We start from the raw sequence: 23,103 nt of genomic DNA, 5'->3' as shown, positions 1-23,103 counted from the left end.
TTGTGTGATGTATCCAGTCAAACAGATCTGCACAATCGCAAACATGGAAATGAAAATAAAGTTATGAAGGTTTGTCTGGCAAGTCGCTCAGAACGCAAACATTGCAAACATGGAGATCGAAGGTCTTTAAAAATGTAAGCTTGTGTCTTGCAATACATAAGAAAACCAAGATGGAATACAATTGAAACCGTTTGACTTGTAATACATCAAAACAAGAAAAAAAAGGTAACAATTTGCTAAAACATGAAGAAAACAATAATGTGGCCACAATATAACAATAAAATGAACAAAACATGTTGGGAAACTTGCAGAACGGACATCAACAAAGCATGGTGAAGGCCTTCTTTCTAGGACATCTTTGCAGAACAGACATGAGCATTTAAGCAATTAAAAGAGAATTAAAAAACAAACCTGTAGTTAGGTTTGTGGGACAGCGTTAACGGCCTTTATTGTGCTTCACTTATCGTTTTTGCCTTCTTTGTTGTTCTCGACCATCATGCAACCAAATAAAAACGTGTATGTAATGAGTTGCTAAGAAGGTTGTTCATGATGCAGATGCAACATGAAAAGGTAAATTAACGAAAACTCATATACCCTAACAAAAATGCATACACCGATATACATCTAAAAATGAAATTAACCCTTTCAAACTGGAAAATGGAATTTATAAAGGATGCACATATAGCGACAACAATGGGTGACAGACAAAATTAACCCACCAAAAATCGAAAAGCAAGGTATAGGAAAAGATAAACTAATGATAAAATGAATAAAGGTCCAACCTTTTGTCTTGTTAGACTACGAAAACTTAGATACCATAACAAAAACACATACACCGATATTCAAACCTCATGATACATGCCAAACCAAGCTGAAAACGAATTTCAGGCTTAATAAAAACGTGAGAGCAAATCGAAACGGGAGAGAATTCAAAACCCACAATCCAAAAGACACAACGGAAATGGAAAATGGAAAACTGGAAAGGCGTGCAGCAATGGAAAGCGTGAAACATCAAAAAGAGTAAAAAATTAGAAAACGCACATTGGTAACTGAAGGGGTACGCAGAAAACGACGAAAACAATTAATGGCAAGTGAAAAGACATTTCTTCTTGGCTTCCAGAAAGACAAATACCATAACGTTAAATAATTTAAATTCTAATAATAATTGTTAACAAACATAAAATTATAAAAAAAATGGAATATCATTTTACTATATGAATAATGGTCTAAAGTAGAATTATCTCTCGTACATAATATTTATGATCTTTACTATCAAAAATTAATATTAATTACTATAATTTAATTAACTATATATATATAAACTATTATTGTAAATAAATTATATTTTCTTAAATTATAAAAATATAATTTAAATTTTATTGCTTAAACAATAATTTTATGTATTGGACACTTTTCAATTAGGCATGACAAAGAACACAAACTCACAGAATCCACTTCACCCTATCCTCACTTTAATGGAAAAACCTACTTTCACTGCTTATGGATATTATTTGATTCTTTTAACGAGGACGGGGATGAATATCTAACTATTAGACTCTATAATATTTTGCTTTAATGTATGTATTGTTAGCTAATATATTTATTACAAAATAATTTTTTTCTCTATAACTTATTTTTTAAACAAATATATTTCAAACATGGGTGATGTACTATGTTTTGTTATGAGAGATGAGTCTTGTTGTGTGGAGCTTTGGTTTAGGACATACTTTGGTGAGGAGAGCTCATTTCCTTTTCTTTCCCCTTTTTATGAGCATCCCTTGTATCAATAGAGTCATTCTCATCTTTTTCTCTCATAAAACCTAGAGCCCTCTTTCTCCTCTTCTTTAAAAAATTCTCAATTCTTTCATGTTCTCCTCCACCCTCAAGGAGCTTTCTCAAGAATAGGATTTGGCCTCTCTTCAAGACAAGTGTTCTTCCTTGTTCCTTAAGCTTGTGTCTCCATTGTTAAATGTTGAACTCTCTTTCTCTTTTCCTTGTGTTGACCCACAATGGGTATATCTGCAAATCCTTTTTTGTGTTGGTTTTGATCAAGTTTCCATGGGTATTGTGAGGTGGTGTTGCTAAACTTGAGGTTTCCCCTTTCTCTCCTCTTCTCAAGAACCTAAGCACGAAGACCCATAGGTAAGGAAAACTCCCCCTTTTTCCTTGTTTTATGACGGTTTTGGATTGTTTGTTTTAGTGATTAGAATCCCAAGGGTTAACTACTGATATGCTAATTGTGAGTATGGATGCTTGTTCAGCCATTAATGAGGTTAAAAGCCCAGATTTTTAAAGAACTTTCCTTGCAAATTTTCAATTTTAGATGAGCTAAAATTTGTATCCGAAGCTAAATTTTGATAGAATTGGGTTTATGATAATTTAGTTGAGCTACAAATTTTAGCTAAGCTAAAATTCGACATAATGGGATTTGCATGGATTTAGCTAAAGTTATGATCTTTAGCTGAAGCTAAAACTTAAATGGAATTGGATCTGCACGAATTTAGCTCAAGCTAAAAAAATTTACTAAGCTAAATTTTGTGGCTTAAGCTAAATTTAGGCAAGATGTTTTATTCATCCTTTAAACTTTCACGAGAGTTTCTAAACCAATTCCAAGTTCATATAAATGATTTTATGAGTTCTTATTATTGTGTTAAAGTTGGTTATAAGTTGAGATTATGGAATTCATCTTAATATGTGGTTTTAGTGAGGTGGTTATAAGAATTTAAGGTGTGGATGGTCTTATTTTGCTTAGGGAACCAGGGATAAGTTCATGAATTTGATGAGTATGAGTAAGTGAATTAATGATGTGATGCATATTATGTGATTGTTTGAGATATGACCATCTTATAAATGTTTAAGTAAATGTAGTAAGTTTGTCTTTGAGAAAATGTCTTTGTTTATTGAGATTACCCTGTTGCTGTTCGAGATATATATGGTTTGATGAGATGATGATGATGAATGATAATCTTGTATTGTAATTGTCCCCATGTGTTAGAAGGGTTAGTTATGTCTTTTGGGAATGTTTTATTGGAAAATGGTATACTTTGGAAGGTGAATTTCATGCCAGAACTCTGCCTCACTAAAGCGACCCGGCAGTCTTGCCTTGTAGGGTATCTTCCTAAGTATCACCCCTAAGTTTTGACCTTGAATGACATGTTAGAAAGTTGAGAACTACCTCCCAAGAGGATTAGGGACCCTTTTAATGTATATGGGACTAATTGTTGTTGGGGATGAAACTTTGATCCTTGAGAAGTGCCATAGTGAGATGGCAAGTACAAAGGTGTCATATCTCAAACCTCAATGGAATCCAAATACCATATGATGTGTATTTGTTGTTGGTGGATCTTGTATTCATTGAGATCGAGCATAGGGAGATGGCAGGTACAAAGATGTTATATATCGAACCTCAAGGTATCCAAGTTGAAAGTGTAAATGTCCATGGAGCAAAGTTTGTCTTTGGTGTTTATTAATGGTATGCTTGGTGGGGATGATTGGTAGACTCATGGTGATGATGATTGATAGTGATGTATGATGTTAATTCTTGATGGTGATTGAAAATGAGATGCCCTGTTTATGTGAGATGAATTTATTACTTTATTTATTTTCTAATATTATGATTTAAAGATGACAAAGCTTGTATATTTGTTAATTGTCGAGGTTTTAAATTGCTTTAAGTATGTTCATTTTTTGTCAGCTTACCCTTGTGTGAGGATCTCAAACTTCAACCCCGTGAGAGCAGATGGTTAGGAGGTGGACCCTTTTATTGGAGGCATCAAGGATCGACATGCTTGGACGTAAAGACACGAACCTTCTTGTGTTTTCCTTTTTTAGTTTTATGTATAGAGGTTTATTGGCTTAGATGTTTAAGATTTATCTCTTTAAGAAGTTGTATATGTATATATAGTTTGTATTGAGTTGTTTTGATGTTTTATCTTGGGATACATGTTGATGTGCCATGGGGTCATGTGGTTTTATTCAGTTGATTCTGTATATATGAACATTTTATGCTGAAGTTGTTTGTTTAGCTTTTGGCTTTTGAAAACGAGAAAAATTCACAAGTATTTTTGTAAATAAATTAATGGTTTAATTACTCATTTATTTTCTATAGTTTCCAAACTTATCCCTTTTAGTCCATGTAGTTAATAAGTGGATTTTTTAGTCCTTGAAGTTACATTTTAATTTCCAAAAGATCCTTGCCATTAAATTTTTTTTAACTCCGTTAGTTAAAGAATTTTAACGGTAGAGACTTTTTGGGAATTAAAATATAAACTTCATGAACTAAAAAAATTTAGTTATTGAGTATAGGAAATAAAAGGGATAAGTTTGGAAACTATAGGGACTAAATGGATAATTAAAACTAAATTAATTAAAGAGCTTAAAATAAAGTAAAATAAAGTCTTCTGCCTTGTTAGTTTTGAGTTATCATGTAGTAGAATTAGGTCGTTACAAGTACCAATTTCTCACTTAAAAATAACAAAAAAAAAAAAAAGAATGCAATGAAAATATAAATGAGAGAAACATAAAGATAGAACAAACACTTTACTAGTAAGATATAAAAACTACTATGAATTTGGGGGAGTAAAGTATAACTTTGTCTCTAATATACAATTGTTTTGCCTAACTCGGTAGGTTGAACAATGCACGTGAGTTGTTGTAGACCCTCTAGTATCTATATTTAATATTCCTACAAATAAAAAAAATTCATGTGAATGCCTCCAATTAACAAAGTAGTGTATATTACTTTCTAGAGGTGTATATTACATGATTAAACAAATAAAACATGTGAGTGTTTGTTTTAACACTAAAAGGAATGTAAGTGTCATTTAAGAAAATCTTCAAGGAGTAATTTCTCTTTTATAAGTTACAAAGTAAAACTTTAATTTGATTAAAGAAAAATACTATTAAACATTTTTTGTCCTAACTGTATTTTGTAAAGCATAGACTATTTTTATTTGAACTTAAATAATAAAAATGCGGGATCTAAGATTTAGCTTATAAATGGATCCATGTGTAATGAAAATCATTTGTAGGTTTGACATTTATTGAGTTTATTAGATCAAAACTTTAGTAGTCCTCTTCTGATTTAATCCAATTTTTTTGTGAAAGTCTGGAACGAGTAAAAAAATATTAATTAATGGAAAGTATGTTATACTAAATCACTCATCATGTGCAATAAGTTTTAGATTATGCAATTAACTTGTCTATTAGAAAAGCAATAATGAAACCAAAGTTCACCCAATAAACCTTATATTCAATTTCATACCCTCACATAGAACATTTGATTTCTTAAAAGTGTGACAAATTAAAAGGATGTACAAGTAACTTATATCTTTTATACTTTGTAAAAAAAAATAAGTCACGTTCCCAATGAAATTATGACCAAGTAAGAAAACTAAACACAACTTATTTACAAGAAGCAAATACAACATTGAGTTTTGGACAAGAAAGCAATCAATGTGAATTGACTCTCAAATACTATTTTGTTGTATTTTATCATATATACATGTAAGAAAAAGAAATGTGGCATGCTTTCATGCATTAGCAACCTTCACACCCATGATATAAGGTGAAAGCAGAAACAACCAAAAGAGAACCTATTATTGGTAATTATTAAGAAGATCTAATATAGCATTCCTCTATCCTGTCCTGGATCCATTTCAATTACTGAATGAATGGTTTTAAGGCAGGTTTAGCGGTTGAATAAGGCCACACAAAAATTGGTTGGTTACTTCCTATATTTGCATAAAACTTATCCATTGAGGCAAAATTCTCCAAGGATGTGAAGTTTCTCAAATGAAACTGAAGTTCTCTATCATCAACCTCAACAGTAGATGAAGGGCCCAAACCATAGTGAATCAGTTTGGTTGCTGCACTCAAAAATTGAAGTTTATAAGTAATGGTTGGACTCTAAGTTAGTGCCATCAAATTCAGACATAAAAGTATAGGGTGCATTGCATATTATGTTTATGTTCAAGTCCAATGATTTTTTTCTTTTAACAAATCTCTTCATTCTTCAATCTACTAGGGTTATTCTAGTAATGATGCTTAAGTTCAAAACATGTTTATAAAAAAGGATGAATTTAAAGGACAAAATGCCACAAATATATTTATGTATGAACCTTTGAACATATTAATAACAAATATTTTCCTATTATAATGGGCTAAAACAGTTACATCATGTTTTGACAAAAATAACAGTTTGAGAATAATGCAATAGTATTAAAAACTTCAAGAGTTGTGGAGAGATAAGAACCTCAAACCATTATGAGAAGAATAAAGGGGAGGAACTATTAGTAAAAGATCTATTTGCAACAACTAGGGGATAGAACAAACCTATAGATTGCAAATATTTAACCAAAATAGTAAAAAAAATGCTACATCGTTATTAATTTATTATACAATTTGAATATTATCTTGACTAAAAATCTTCAAATTCATGAAGTGAGAGTAGGTTTTCCAGACTTAGTGTAACTTATATAAATGTTCTTTAAGGATGCAATGCTTAACTATATTTAAATGAACTTAAATAGTTATAGTTGTATTTGTCAATAATTAACTAAAAGCCACAAGAAAAAGAGGCACACACACATACATATGGAACATGGAGGGATTTTCAATCCCAAGAACATTGCTTCAATTATTTGATGTAAAATTTACAATCCTTGACTGCTTAGTCAAGTTGAATTTGACTTGACAAACTATGTAGTAGATATGAGAAAATTGCTTCAAGATTCTATATTTAGAATTTCTTTGAATAAAACAACATAAAGTTTAAATACCATTCAACCTAAATATTTTAAAAAATATAACAAAAAAATAAATAGATGCTAGGCTATATCATAAGTGAAAATGTCTAGAATAACTCTTAATAGGTTATGGTATAATATTGTTTTCGTCATATTCAAAAAAAAAAATTGTAACTCCTATAAGCACAACAATAGGAAATTCGCATACACAAATATTATGAACTTGTGGGCCTAGAAAATTACGAAATCATGTAGCATGAATGCTAGAAGAATAATCACATAAAAAAGGTATTGCTATATAAAACCAAAGTTCATTTTAGTGGAGCTTGCCTGGGCATATAATTGCTCATCAAACATAGTAACACCACAAGGCCCTGATGTGGAAGCCCAATCATGGTGATTGTTAGAGTCATAACCAGATCTAGGTGCTTCAAAGCCTCCATTAACATGATAATCTACAGGATTTTCATAAGGGTTGATCTCTGCAGTTGGTTGAAACTTCAAATTGTTCGGTAAATTAAAATTGTAAGGTAGGTATGGAAAATGCCCATTTAATTGTAGCCTCATTGGGGCAGTATTGCTCATATCACTAAGGACTCCATTTTCTTGTGCTGAGTTTGACATGTCATTCTTGATACTTGAGCCAAGATAACTGACATGACTCCCAAAAGATGAACTTGTAGATCCCTCTACATCTCTGAGGATAAGGCAAATAAGAGGTGTTACAAATATGTAACCCCAAAGATTTTTTCAATAGCTATGAACCATCATCATCATTTATGTGTCCTTTATACAAATTTGTATGCAAAAGAAAACAAGGTGTTGATCATTTGGATTAAAACATTGTTCTAATTAGATAATTGAGTTTGATACTATAAGATAATCACTTTACACCCTTGCAATAAAATATTCTTCAATAATGATTAATAACAAACATAAATAGGTTTACCAGACTAAGATAAATATCTAAGAATAAATTTTGAAGCATTGAATATATTTCTACTTTAGAAAAGAGAAATAGTAACAACATATTTTCTAACATACTTTTTGAATACTTTACTATTGGTTGAAAATTATAAATTTTAGTGAACTTCACTTCGCAGTTAACGAGTCCCTCTCTTGATTTTATAGTTTTCAATAAACTTTAACTAAAAAGATGGTGTGTGCTAGAGAGTGTGTTTCATGTAATCCTCTTAAAAAAATAACTCACTTGTGGAGAAACATGTTTGAGTCCTCGGGTAAAACTATATTGTGGTTATCATCATTGGCAATCCATGACAAAGGTTGCAGTTGTTGCTCTACACTCATTCTAAAAGGAATATTCATTTCGTTGAACTGAAAGATAAAAATACTTTAGCTTAATATCATACCTATAACATTGAAACCAGTTTTGGAAAAGAAAATTAATTATCACCTAAACAATTTTTTTACCTGATTATTGCATTGTAGCGACATAAGTTGTTGCTGTTTTTTTATATTTTCCTGCCACATCAAACTGAGATTTTAGACATGAAATATAGCCAAAAGCTTAAATAATACAATATTGAGGATATAATGTCTTTCTACAATGCTTTGGTTCAATAAATAACACGTGTTACTAGGTTCTGGAAACTTTGGAGGGCTCTAAAGTTTAAATTGAAAAACATATTTATGTTGCTTCTTTTTCTTCACTTTTATTTGGTTTGTGATTTTTTCTTAGTTTAATGAAACTATCATGAATGTTTCGTTGACAACTATAAAAGTTGAAATTGTATCTTTTCCTTGATTCTTCGAACCTTTCAACCAATTTATCCACATAGACAAGATAGCATCATAAAGAAAATTATCGATTACCCTAGGACCATGATGATAAACTAAACTCATAAAAGTATCTTTGGAAAAGCAGCACAAGTGATGGGATAATAGTGTATACCTTACGGGTTCGAATTTGATTAAGTGACTCTCTAAGTGAATTTTCCATTTGTCCTAGTTGATCCACATTGCTTATTTTATCAAACTCAGTCCAATGACTGCATAATCCAACGACAAATAAGGAGTTTAATAGGCAAGTCTTTAATATGACTTTTAAGGTAGTTATTATTAAAGTGAACCAACTTACATATATGATAGTTTGTAAATAAATGACAGTGTAAAAAAATTTTACATTGTCAATGCATATACTATTTATTCATAATGAGCTTAATAGACATGCAATATCAATATAAAAGTTTTTACACTTTAAACTAATGAAAATAATCATTGATGTCACTTTAAGGTAATTATTATGTTAGGAAGTCCCACATCGTCTGCCTCTGTTCTTGGGGTGCAGCTTATATATCTGTTGGGCAACTTTACTTAGTGCCAATTGGTTTTAAGTTGAAATCTAACATGGTATCAGAGCTTATAGTCCGTCTTAGTTGTAAGATGAAGCCTTACATCGGGTAGGAATGGTTGTTCATGTTCCATTGGTGTAATGTAAAACTTTTTACATTATCAACCAATCAAAAATCATCCTTAACATGACTTCTAAGCTAATTATTAAATTTGTAAGAATAACTTGCTGCAACAAAAGGACAATCACCAATTTATGAAAATCTAGCTTAAGAAGAAAAAATCAACCTTAATCTCTTATGAGTTTCAGAAATTTGAGTTTGTAATAGCCTGGCTTGATTACTCAAATCCTGTCCAATGTCAGTTAGTGATTTATAACAATAACCATCTAAATGAACAAAGTAACAAATAATTTAATTGTATGGGTACCTCAATAGTTTGACTACTGTAACAAACAAAGAAAAAATATGTTTTAGTGTTTGAATCTATATAAATAACCAAATCCTTTAAAAGAACAATAATTGAAATAGTGTAACAGTGACATACCTTGTACCCATAAATTCTTGTACATTTACATCATGATCTAACTTCTTAAATGTTTTCTTCAGTGCCTAAATTCTCAAATGGAGACAACTCATTAATAAGAAGCATGATAATTTTAACAATTAATACTTTCAAAAAGAGAAAAAGAACCACGTATAATACGATATAGATTAGATATGGACATTGAGTTGCAAGAAAACACTTACTTCAAGAGTTTCTAACTTCCTGTTGCAATCCATTGGAAAACACTTTGTTAAATTATTATATTACTAGGAGAAAATATATTATATGAATGTGTGTGTAAAAGGATTTCAATTGCACCTTTTTGCCCTTTCTTGAGGAGTTAGTTGACCAAACTTCGCAATAACCTCCTCAAAGTTACTAAATCCACCAAAGAGGGAGAATGAATAATTAGAAAGATAATAAGGGTATAAAATAACAATATATAAATTTTCCAATAATAGATCATAAAGTAAGGACATCAAAATAGAAAAAAACTTTAAGCAAACTCAAAAACTTTATATTTTTAACCAATTATAAGTCATCTTATATATAACTTTTTAAGTATTTAATATAAAACTTAACAATTTTAATGTATATAACAATTTATAATTAGATAACAGTATAATCTTAGTATATATGGAGGTTCAAATACGAGGAGGAGAGTTATAAGGGAGTGGTGTTAGAAGGAAAATATGGTGTTTTGAATTTAGATGATTACTTACCGAGGGTATTCACTTCTAGAGGATCTACATGGAGGTGTATGATTTAATTAAAACCGGTGAGATTAAGGAGGGGGAGGGAGTGGTTAAAAAAACATTTTAAGTGTTTTGGGAGACAAAGGTTTAGTGAGCTTTTTGCATGCTAGATTGGTTGGTCTCCTTGCTTGGACTACAAAATATTAGAGACTATATGTTAATTCTAAATAAAAACAAGCAACAATTGTTGAGATGGGGGTGTGGAGGGGAGACAAGTGGTGTTGGCCACTATGTTGTAGGTGAGACTAGTTTTTGTTGGAGAATGAGTTGGTAAGAAATATGTGGAATGACATTGGTAATCATGGCCAAATAAAGGGAAAGATAGATGATTGGGCTTGGCACTACAATTTGGAGTTTAAATGTGGTCAAACATGTCTATGATATGTTACACAATTACAGGGAGGTAAATTGGGAAAAGTTTTTGAAAACATGATTTAGACATGATTTAGACTAGGGATAATTTGATCAGAAGGTGAGTTATAACAACAAGTAACAATTTCAATTGTGTTTTCTATAACAACCAATTGGAAACTACTACCCACCTATTGTTTGGTTGTTGCTTTGTAGTGGAGGTATGGAGAAAGTACTATTCATGGTTCAAGGACACTAGGGTGCTGCCAAAGGAATTTATTTTCATTTTTGGCAGCATAGATGTGGTTTTTACAAGAAGAAAGATGCAAAAGTTTGGTGGGTGGTGTTGCTATCAATAGTTTGGTCCATGTGGACACACTAGAATGACATTTTGTTTTGTAACGAGACCATTGATTTGGACTCTATTATTAACAATGTCAAGTTTAGATCATGGACCTAGATTAAATGAAAAATGAAGGGTTAGGTGTTTCTTTGCATGCTTGTTGCATCGAACCATACTTTTGTTTGATGTAGCTTCGCAATCACATTGACAAAATACAATTGCTTTTGGTTTAGCTAGGAGATCAACATTTTATGACTTTACTAGACTGTGTTTTTGTTCTAAGGGGTCAAAGAATACAACTTTTTTTACACTTTGTCATCTTCATGTTATTCTTATTATGCAATTTTGAGGCTTCTGGGTTGTTATATAGGTTGGAAAGCATATGGCCAGTAGTGGGAAGGTATATTTTGTAATGTGTAATGTTGTTTTGGTTTGTATTAAGCACGTCTTGTGACAAAGCAAATCCAAACTTAGTAATGAAATATTCTATTTTGGTTTGCAAAAAAAAAACAATTTGTATAATATGGTGTTCTAGTAATACATAACTATGAATGTAACTATATATGATATGATGACACAATTTGAATGCTAGACTTTACCTGTGCCTCCCCCTACATAATGAAGGCTTTCCATTTGGTGCAAACATAAGAAGTATAATATCTATATCACAAAGTATAGATATTTCAGCAGCTTTTTTCATAATCCCATTTTTCCTTTTAGCATATGTTGCTTGGCGACCATTGGTGTTCTCCAACCTCTTTATCTTTAGCTTTACCCTACCCATCCTGCACATTATATATATATATATATATATATATAGTTAATAGCCATAATAACCTTAATTATCCTTCATTATTTACAAAAAGATTCTACGATTGGTGTTCTCTAGCGTGAAAAGAATCCAACATAGATCCTCCTAGAAGAACTTGCATTGCATGTTTCCAGATAGCAATCTCAACACACCCCATGTTGCAAAATTATGTTCATTTTGACACATATACACATGCACTTTCCCATATAGATTGAAATGGATTATGGATTCTCATCCTTCCACATTTCAAAACCAATGGAGGAACTTGAATTATAATAATAATAAAACAAACAAAATGACCAACAATAACAACATGCAATATCATGATTCATATACCCTTTTATTAGCGTTTTGGGTGCTGACAAGGTAAAAGGTAGAATGTAAACAATTCAGAGAAAAAAATTAACAAGAAAAAAAAAATAGATGAAAGAATATAGAAACTCACACAAACAATGAAGTTCAATATAATAATTTAACTAATAAGATTCACAAGCCAAGCGTGTAGAATGCAGCAGGGACAGGTTGGTTGACAATGGCAATGGAAGATTTCAGGGAGAAGAGGAGAGAGATTACATATAGCTTACGCTAACATGTTTGGGTGACCGAGAAAATCGGTCATTAAGGCATGCGAGAGAATCGGGAGTTGAAGAGCGTTAGAGATCTTGTTTCATTTTTTCACACCAACAATTACAATTACAAAACAAAAATATGAGAATCATCCTTTTCATTCACTTTGCAACTTGTATTACTTTCTCCCTCTCGACCTCTATGAATCATGCAAAGCACTTACAAAGTTTACATCTTATTCTTGCCATACAAAAATCTCGTAGATTTTAATAAATAAATAAATCCTTGGGTATCAACTTAATTTCAATTTAAACTCTTTCATAGTTGGCTTTAAGTCTCAAAATTTTGCATGTTTTTTTTTCATATTTTTATTTTTATTTTTAATTATGTGAAATATCCATGTTATCTTTATATTATTTAGATCAAATAATTATGTATATATTTAAGACTTTATTTCGTGTTTTGTTTATTTATGTATTTGCATATGAATTGAAGTTGAGTTTGGATTGAAGGAGTATAGATGATTAATGAAGTATATATCCTCTAAATTTTAAGATTAAGAAATTAGAATAGTAGACTCTAGCAAAAAAAATATATTAAATTCTTATTGTTGGAGTTCAAATGTAAGGTGATCCCACGTCGAGTAGAAATGAAAAACTTAAGCACCATATGAGTGAGGAGAAGATCCATAAATTCGAGTCTTAAGATTTTGAGTCAAGGTGTGGTATCATGTTCACTTATATGGTTGTTCATATCTCATTGGTGTTCTAAAAGTTTAGAAATTCTTTCATTGGTTTTCAAGTATATGAAGTTCTTCTAATTCCTTAATTTGTATTTGTCTTCTTTTGTTAATCATAGAATTATTTTAAATAAATTTTAGAAATTCTTTTTGCTTATTAATTTGATTTATTTTTATTCATATAATCTTAGATTTTATGAAAATTATTGAAAGGTGAATTTTAACATTTGAAATTGTAAAATAGAACCTACATAGTCAAATCACGAAAGTAGTTTTCACCATTTGGATTTTTTTTTAATTATCATAAATCTTAATGTTTTTTCATGAGCTTTTATTACCACAAAAATTAATAAAGATTAATCTAATCAAGTACATTATCATGATTTGAAAAGAAATCCATGCCCAAATTAAGAAAATTCATTCATAAATAAATCTAACATAATAGAGAAACAATCTTAAAAACCTAATAATTCCCACTTAATAATACATCCATTTATTATGTTGAATTTTCTCTCATTCTATATTTAAACTCGTGCAATGCATGAGTTATTTAAATGTGAAAAATGATAAATCACATGATATTCTGATTTATCTTGAAATTCTTCATATTTGAAAATTGTATAGGCATCCATGCATGTAAATAGGTGAAAGCAATATAATTAAGACTTAGTTTATTTAAATAAACTTCATGTGTGTGTGTGTGTTGTGTACCAAAAATGAGATTGATCAAACAAAACCATAATCTTCATTAGGGTGATCACTTCAACTACTTACTAGGCATGCTAAGTTTAAGATTCTTCCAAACTAAATCAGGACGAATTATTGGACAAGTAGCCTCAATAACTTAAGGGGGGTGAATTAAGTTTCACAATTTTCCCACTAACAAACTTTAACCCCCAATTTAAATGATATGCTTAGAATGCAGAAGAAGAAGAAGAAGAAGAAGAAGAAACAATCAATTTAATAATGTTCTTTTAAATGCGTAAGATAAAATTGATTGCAATAAAATAAATGAGATAAGGGAAGAGACAAATGCAAACTCGATTTATACTGATTTGGCCACTTAGATTTTTACTAACTTTGTAAAAATCCTTTTTACAACTTTTGAACACCTGAGAAATCTATTTCCCTTGTGTTCAGGAAACTTCACAATTCAAGAGACAACCAGTCTCTTGATTACAACTGACTTTCTGAGATGAGCAGAAAGATTTCTCTCCTTTAGAGTGGATGATACAACTTGAAGTTCCTAGAGGAATTTCTCTCTTTTAGAGATGATAATACAATTTGAAACTCTTGGATGAACTCTCAATATATTTGCAAGTGTTTTTCCAAGAGTTGTTGAGAGAGCATTTGGCAATGAAGTTCTCTTAGAATATCTCTCTCTTTTAGAGAAGAATAATACAAGATGAAGATCTTATAAGAATCCTTAATGATTTTGCAAGTGTTTGGCCAAAGGTTTTCTTGTGAGAGGATAAGACAATGAATGTTCTGAAAACTCCAAAGAATTTTGAGTATAAGTCACATATTTATAGGCCTTTGGTGACCTTTCAAAAAACTTGTGAAGACTTGTGACTTTTCAGAGTTATTTTCAAAATTTCCTCACTGGTAATCAATTATAGATATGTGGTAATCGATTACACAATTAATTTTGAGGAGTTATGACTCTTCAATTTGAATTTTAAAATTTCGTGACTGGTAATTGATTACACAATTGTTGTAATCGATTATTACGTATACGCTACAGGCCACCGCCGCCACGGAACATCCGGTGACCCACCAGTACCACATCCTCCTTCCTTTTCATCTCCCAGGTCATTAACTCTGTTCTCTTCCAATGACCAGCGTCAGAGGTATTATTCCCAATTCTCCAATCGTGTCATTCTTGACCCTAAGTACTTAGATGTTGAATTCTTTGATGGTGAAACATTTCATTGCTACCAAGTGTTTCAAAACTCTGAATTAGTTGAATTTATGTCTTTGAAATTGCCTTATTATCCTAAATTAGTTAGAGTCTTTTACAATAATCTAAAAATTCAAGATGGAGTTATTTTTTATGAGGTGCATCAAATTCCTATTATTGTTGATTAATCCTTATTTTATTCATTGACTAAACTGAGCAGTCAAGGTGTTCCTTTTGAGGGCACTTTAGTTTATGACTGGAAACATGTTTATTCGAGTCATGATGCTCGTAAAATGGTCTGCAATGACAATGCTAATATGACCGGCAGATTGCTTGTTGGGTCATTTACCTTTGAGTGTCGCATCATGCACTACGTTCTTTGTCGAATTTTGCTTCCTAGGTCCACTAATCTTACTCAGGCCTCTAAGGAGGATTTAATCTTGTTATGGGCTCTTCAAACTGGTTGTCAGATTGACTGTGCCCATCTTGTTCGGTACCGAATGCATAAGGCATTACGGGTCAATGCACTTCTTCCGTATCCTCATCTAGTTACTTTATTTCTCCAGCATTTCAATATCCCCTCAGAAGATGAACCTTTTGTCAAGGTTAAACGGTCTTTTGCTATTGGTGTTGGTACTGTTACATCTTTTGGATATCAGAAAGATATGGATGGCCAATGGGTGTGTAAGTAAGACCTGCACTCCCATTCCCGATGAACGTACACTGTCTCCACCACCGCAATGAGATACCTCTTCTTCCCTCTTGACTGAAGTCCTCACTGAGCTACGGGATCTTAGAGCTTTTGTCGGCGATCGCTTTGATACAATGGACTCCCGTATCACCCATCTTGAAGACAATATGAGTTTCATCCGGCGTTGCTTTGATCCACCTGCCGATTCTTAGATGTTTCTAGTATTCTACGTCGCTCATTCTCTAGACATTTTTTACTATTTTGCCTTGTATTTTGGCTTTAGTTATTTAGTACTTTAGTTAAATTTTGGATGTTTTGCATTTGATTGCTTTTTGCTTTGGATATTTAGTTTGTGATTTGCTTTGGTTTTTGATCCAAGTCAAGATCAAGAAATCAAGAGATACGATTAACAATTAGTCCAATATATGTTAAAAGAATCCCTTAAAAGAGATTGCAAAGGTTTGGCCTTAAGTTAATCTTTCAAAACACCTTACAAAGTTTTTAAGTAAAATTCTGTTTTGAAAAATATGTTTTTCTCTCTGGTAATCGATTACCAGAGGCTATAATCAATTACCAAAAGCAAAAATAGTTTTAAACAGTTTTTAGAAAATATTTAAATTTGAATTTTAAATGTGTAATCGATTACTATTCACAAAATTTTGAAATTCAAATTTAAAGAGTCATAACTCCTCAAAATTAACTGTGTAATCAATTACCACATATCAATAATCGATTACCAGTGAGGAAATTTTGAAAATAACTTTGAAAAGTCACAACTCTTCACAAGTTTTTTGAAAGGTCACCGAAGGCCTATAAATATGTGACTTGTATTCGAAATTCTTTAGAGTTTTTCAGAACATTCATTGTCTTATCCTCTCACAAAAAAACCTTTGGCCAAACACTTGCAAAATCATTAAGGATTCTTATAAGATTTTTATCTTGTATTATTCTTCTCTAAAAGAGAGAGATATTCTAAGAGAACTTCATTACCAAATGCTCTCTCAACAACTCTTGGGCAAACACTTGCAAATCTATTGAGAGTTCATTCAGGAATTTCATCTTTTTGGCATCATCAAAAGCTTCATACAACATATGCATCTACACGAATGACATCCAAAAATTCATCAAAATGCTTAAAACATCCACAATTTTATTCAATTTTCTTACTCCATCATGTTAAGTTATTTTTCTCCTAATAAAGGAATTACTTATATTATTCTCATAATAGAGGAGATGACTTTTGTGTAAGAAATGAAAGTTGTGTAACAAATTATGTGATCAATGGAATCCCGTGAAATTCTTGAAAGCATTATAGCTTATTATCTTTTTAATATGCTCTGCACATACTAACAAGTTGTTGGTTCGGGTGGTCCTGCACTCGATACCTGTAAACAAAGTCTCGGATTCGAACCTTATGAATGGAAAAATATGACAGAGTGGGTAGACCTCACTAAATGTGATCAGTCAAATTCCCCAATGGAAATTAGTCATCAGCAAAGCTAGTGGATACTTCGCATCAATGTCATGGTGACAAAAAAAATGTTGTACACATGTTATGTCTACAGCCTGCAATTGGAGTAAAGTATGGGTGCAACAACCAAGTAGGATAAAGGTAAAATAATATTCCATAGAACACTTTATGTTCTATGTGTTGCATATGTTTATCTTATATTAGTTCATTTTCTGCAAACTAAAGTGTGACAAATCTACTCCTTCTTCAACTAACTTGTTTCAAGGACTATGTTGCACATCAGCTTGTCTGATCTTAATTTCAACTAGAGACTTGGATTTTGATAGGGAGGGGATGTTAAGCGATTGACAAGTGAACCAAATCACACAAGTAGTAATAAACAGTAAGCCCAAGTGTCATATCCACAGAGACTTTGCTTGTACTAAGTAGTTCGTGTGAACCAAGTTCTAAGCGACTAAATAAAAAGAATTGATTCATTTTTAGAATAAATCATAGGAATTTAAAATCTAAGATAAAGATATAAAAAAAATAGTACAATGTTCAAAGGAAAAAACACAAACACTTTGAGTGCAAGATAAGATTAATGTAGATTTTGTGAGAATGTTGGGTACTTGGCCTACCAAATGAACTCTTGATATAACATAAATGATTTTTTTTACCAATCAATGTTATTCCAATTATTACCTTAATCAACTAATCTACTCTAACAATGATCCCACATGTGAAAGAACCTAGATCTCTTTATTCTACTCCTAATCCCGCAGCAAGTTAAACCAATTGATTTGATTAAGAGCAAAAGTTTATGAAAGGCTAATCAACACCATTTCATCCCTAGACATGGGTTACCTAGAAACATTTCTGGTTCTTAATGTAAAGATATTTTCCAATGATCATTACACTACAACATACATGCACATGGGTGATCAAACCTTAAACAAGGCAATAAGCACAACAAGGAAACCATAATAGTGAGATAACATTAAATAGATAATAAAAATAGTTACATCACAAAATTTTTTTGGTATTCAAGCCCCCAACAATGATAAAGTTAGCCTTTCATATCAATGAGAGACCTAAAACAAGAATGGAAATACAAGGAGAAGAAGAGGAAAAAAATGGAGAACAAGGAAGCACATGAGCATCCCCAAAAATGTCTTGTTCTCAACCTGTAAATGAATAATCCTAATAAATTATCCTTCTTTTTAACTTTTTGCTTCAAAATATTGTCTTAAAAAGACTTGTGCGATTAGCCTGGTATCCGTGCTAAGCATATACACAAAAACAACACTGGTTTAAGTGGTTGCGAGCTAAGCCCATGATGCATGCTTAGCCCAAACTAGTGGCAAAGGAAACAATTGGCTAAGCGCACACCTTACGCTAAGTGCACACTAAACTTTCAAATCTTCTCCCAGTAGCCTCCAAATGCTTGCCACGAGGCCTTCCAAGCTGCCTCATGTGCACTAAGCTTGGTTTGTCGCGCTAAGCGCGCTTCTTCATTAACCAAAATGTTTACTTCCTTGTTAGTGCACCAAAACTCTACAAAACACAACTAAAACAAATTTATTAAAATTAACTTCAATGAGCTAAAAAATCTAAAAGATATTAAATTCTAACTTATTGAGAACAAACTAAGCAATAAATGAGAAAAATAAATATAATTATTGTGCAAATTCAGTGCAAAAAATAAGCATGCACAACAACTATCAGGGGACAACAAAGATAGGATGGCTACTTACTATTGAAATTTCTTCTACTGTATAATGCTAATTATTTTAGGGAATTGCTATGATATGTGAGTAAAGGTGAGGAGTCATAGTTGTATGTGTAGAGGGAAACATAAAAAATTTACTCAAATTTTTGTAATACAAACATCCTATCACCATAGGTTCCCATCGATAAATATTTTACTTGATGATTAAAAAAAGAACATTTATATATAGAATTGGTAAAAAAATAAATAATTATTGGATTTTATTTTTGCTAAGGCAAATGGGTTAACTAACTCCCAATTTGTTGGGGTTGTAACCTTGAATTTTGAGGCCTTTTTCAATGATTCTATCTCCCTCTACACTTCATCCATGTTTCTCTTAGTAGTTGCATGGTAGAGAAAACTGAGGTTGATCTAAATCACCCACCATAACATGTTAGCTCCATTACTCAAAAAGGAAATTGAAAAGCTTCAAATTCATTAATTTAAATAGTTAAAGAAAAAAATGTGTCTTCTTATCTAGGCCACAATATGGAGATCCCTTAAAGGTAGGTTGCTGGTACACTCTTTCTCATTAGGGTCATTTAGAGTTGCTTAATTTTTCTGCCAGAATCAGCAATGATTGGATAGTTCACCTTCACATCTGGCTGCATTGCAAAGATAAAGGCCTTAATTTATTTACCTTGATATGTCTTCTTTTTTGGTTCAAAATGTCATTGATTGTCTAATTTAGAAACACTGTTGGCTTGCTTTGCATGTGAAAAATGGGAAACTCAATATAGGATTCAATGTCTTTGATCCATTAATTTTAGGATTGCACATCGTCACTGGATAAACACAATAACTTCACTCTTCAATGATAAAACTGCTTAGAATATTGACCCATCTTTTCCAAGCACAAACTTGAGTGCAATCACCTTAATTAACACATGATCATAATGCACAAAATTTGTGGAGCTTGATTGTGCAGTGGGTAGTTTCAACTTCAAGGTTAGGATCGAAGTGTCTCCAATTGTAAGGCCTAACATTTTCAATGCAATTGTAAAGAGGTTACCTAATTTGCAATCCCTTACATTTTTTCATGTCATGGATCATATTTTTTTTTAAGCCAACAAAGAATGAGTTTGGAGACTGTAATTTTCTATATTGTCTATTCAATATCCTTTCTTAATACCATTGTAATGCCAATTTATCCGGTTCTTTAGTGGCAATTACAATATGTCAAACACTACGAGCAAATACTATAGTACACCTTTGATTTTTGCTAATTATATAATTTCAAAGTGTTCACGTAGTATTCCTATAGACAAAAAAAGAGTTTTCAAGTACCAATTTCAAACAATACTTTGCAACAAAAATGTTTGATATCATACACATGCAAATTGTAAAAAGGAGTCATATAAGCAACTATAGGAGAGCTTAATATCAATAAGGCAAACCAACCTTGATAATCCAAAGTCCAATAATTGCTCACATTAAAAAAATAATAAGGAATCCAATGTAATGCAAAGCAAGAAGAAACTCAAATTATCAATAATGAGACCCGGTCAATAATTTGGCAAATGCAAATGTAGAGATGCTAATGTGTTGAACCTAAAATATAAGAGAGTACTACAAATGCTAAGAAAGATAGCATTGAATTAGACTTTAAAGCTTCAAATTAATCCACACCATCCTATGTAGCTCTGTTCTCTCCCTGATATATTATTAGGTAGTTCGAAAGTAGTATTATATTAAAAAAATATACAAAGAAAAATAAAATTTAATTATAAAGAACCCAAACTATGTTTGAGGCTCAGAATGGAGGCCCCTTTCCAAAATCAATGAATCCGTATCTAAGGCACAAAATAATGCAGTCAATTAAGTGAATGGTTGACTATCATTGGATCCAGCATCATACCTAGCACTATCATTGTATCTATTGGTCTTCTTCTCACACGACCAAACCAAACTCTGCAATCCTTCAATATTGATGTATTTACAACATGGAGAACACTAACAAAGAGAACACTCAATCACAAGGAGAACATGGACAATTCGAACACTAACATGAACAATGGCAGCAATAAACAATAACAAGGAGAACACTCAACCAAATCTCAAAATCAAGGCTCACAATCTCAGATGAAAACACAACTTTCTATTAAAGATGAGCAAGACCCAGTCGAGCTATGGTCTGCTCCACTTTAACCCTAGAAGTATTTTAAATATGATTTCAACAACAGCCATAGAATGCAGTCATCAGAAGGACATACCTGTGGATGTTGTACAGCAAATGAGTGGGTACCCTGGACATGGCAAAGCATCACAGCAAACTGGGTTTACGAGAAGGTGGACACGACGGTGAGCGTGAGCGTCATAGCAGACTGGGTTCGCGTTTTGGTGGACACAGGGTAGGAGGAGCATAGGAAAGGCTGCGAGAATGAGTGCGTAGAGTGGGTTTGCGAGAATGAGCACAAACAGGAAAGGCTTTCGGGTTTTACTTTAAGTCAAAAAACAACATCAATTTTCTAAAAAACTCAGATGTTAACGAGGGAGAGTATCTTAATATCGATTTTTTCAAAACCTATGTTAACAAACTCATTTTATTTACAAAAATGTCACCGCATCTTTGTTAACATCGGTTTTGTTTAAAATTGATGTTAACACAGCGATATTAAAACCCTATTTTTTAGTAGTGACATATCTATTTATGTATTTATTTTCTGTCCATTTTTTTAAGTTTGTTTCTGATTCCGTTACTCGTGTTATATCCATATTGTTATTTATTTTCTGTAGACAAATTCATAGCTGCATTTGTATTTGGCTTTGCATGTCTGATGATTCATTCTAGTGACTTGGGAACTTTATTTAGCAGTAAATAAAATAAATTCTTACAGAAGATGTATATAGCGAGAAAACTATTTTTATAAGAGGGAAAAGAACTTATGTCATACAACAATATATGAATAGTTAAGATAAACATGAAGACTTATATAAGTCATGCAACTTTTAAAAAATTCATAGAAGTTATGCATTTTAATCTTACCTATTCTTTCTAAGACTTGATTGATCAATAAATACAAGGACAAATTCATACTAGAATGTCAAGGGAACCCACCACTAAAAATAAAATCCATTCATGCAATTCTATATTATCAATTTTTATATATAATATTTATAATTTGATGTTTTAATATGTTAAATTACAATGATCTATTAAAACAGAATTTTTTTCTTATGTCACAAAAATAATCAATAATTGAGTTTATACTATTTTATAAATTTCTTTTCAATGTTCACCAACATAATGGTCAATAAAAAATCATCTTACATCTTATTAAGAAGTGTAGTTTTGTGGTTAAAACATTAAATAAATACCGTTGTTTCTTTTCAATGTTCCAGCCTTGCTACTACAACCATTACTATTGTGTGAATTAATACTTTGGAAATTATAATGATTTCCAATCAATGAAATGATGACACTTGTTTGTATGAGATATGAAAAATAAAAACTCTTTCAATCCAAGAAAATAGAGTTTAACAAAGTCAAACCGAAAATTGATTATATAATAATTAAAATTCAATGAAATATAATATTTAGATAAAATTTCTTAAAAAGGATAAAACTACATTGAGATAAGATTTCTCAAAAAATATTATTATTGATTTTATAATTAAAAAAATTAAGAGATAAAAACTAATTATGCAATAATTAAAATTTAATAAAATAAAATATTCCATTTCAAATCAGACTTTGTTACTAAAAAAATATTTCTTTAAAATAAATAAATAATAACCTATTAATTTTCTAATTTTAAAAAAAATCAGGGGCCAAGGACCCCCTCCCACCAACATTCGTCCGCCCCTGAAAAAAAAATGAATATATATATGATTCATTTACTTCACTAATTAAGTCATATCTAATTTATTTCATTTAACAATTTTTCATTAATTAACATTAACTTTCCTTAATCTAACCATTTATTCTAGATTTCTCATTAAATAGTTTAAGTTTATAAAATTCTATATAATTTTAAAATTATTTGATACTTTATCATTTAACTTTATTTTAAACAAATATATATCTTAAAATGAAAATAAAGAAGAAGAAAAAAGAATTATACACTCACAAGACTAAAATAGTTTTACACACTATTACAATTATAACTCATAATATATAATA

General features: G+C 31.2%; 1 protein-coding gene and 1 long non-coding RNA gene across 2 annotated transcripts; both read right to left on the bottom strand.

Annotated features, from left to right (window-relative positions):
- Positions 1 to 7,040: 7,040 nt before the first annotated feature.
- LOC114420719 (agamous-like MADS-box protein AGL30) lies at positions 7,041 to 11,835 on the bottom strand. The gene is made up of 10 exons (XM_028386537.1): positions 11,651 to 11,835; positions 9,921 to 9,980; positions 9,806 to 9,824; positions 9,603 to 9,667; positions 9,486 to 9,501; positions 9,345 to 9,406; positions 8,659 to 8,755; positions 8,178 to 8,228; positions 7,957 to 8,081; positions 7,041 to 7,443 (listed from the first exon to the last, which is right to left on the bottom strand). Exons 1-10 carry the CDS (start codon positions 11,833 to 11,835, stop codon positions 7,041 to 7,043), a joined length of 1,083 nt encoding a protein of 360 aa, XP_028242338.1.
- A 6,352-nt stretch (positions 11,836 to 18,187) lies between these two features.
- Positions 18,188 to 21,429, bottom strand: LOC114419867. The gene is made up of 2 exons (XR_003668317.1): positions 21,194 to 21,429; positions 18,188 to 18,766 (listed from the first exon to the last, which is right to left on the bottom strand). It is a non-coding gene; the product is annotated as an uncharacterized LOC114419867 (long non-coding RNA).
- Positions 21,430 to 23,103: the final 1,674 nt, after the last annotated feature.

This window comes from Glycine soja, chromosome 7 (genome assembly GCF_004193775.1).
Source record: "Glycine soja cultivar W05 chromosome 7, ASM419377v2, whole genome shotgun sequence".
NCBI classification, from domain to species: Eukaryota; Viridiplantae; Streptophyta; class Magnoliopsida; order Fabales; family Fabaceae; genus Glycine; species Glycine soja.
The sequence above is the reverse complement of the archived record's forward strand: the minus strand, read 5'-3'. Positions and strand labels throughout refer to the sequence as shown.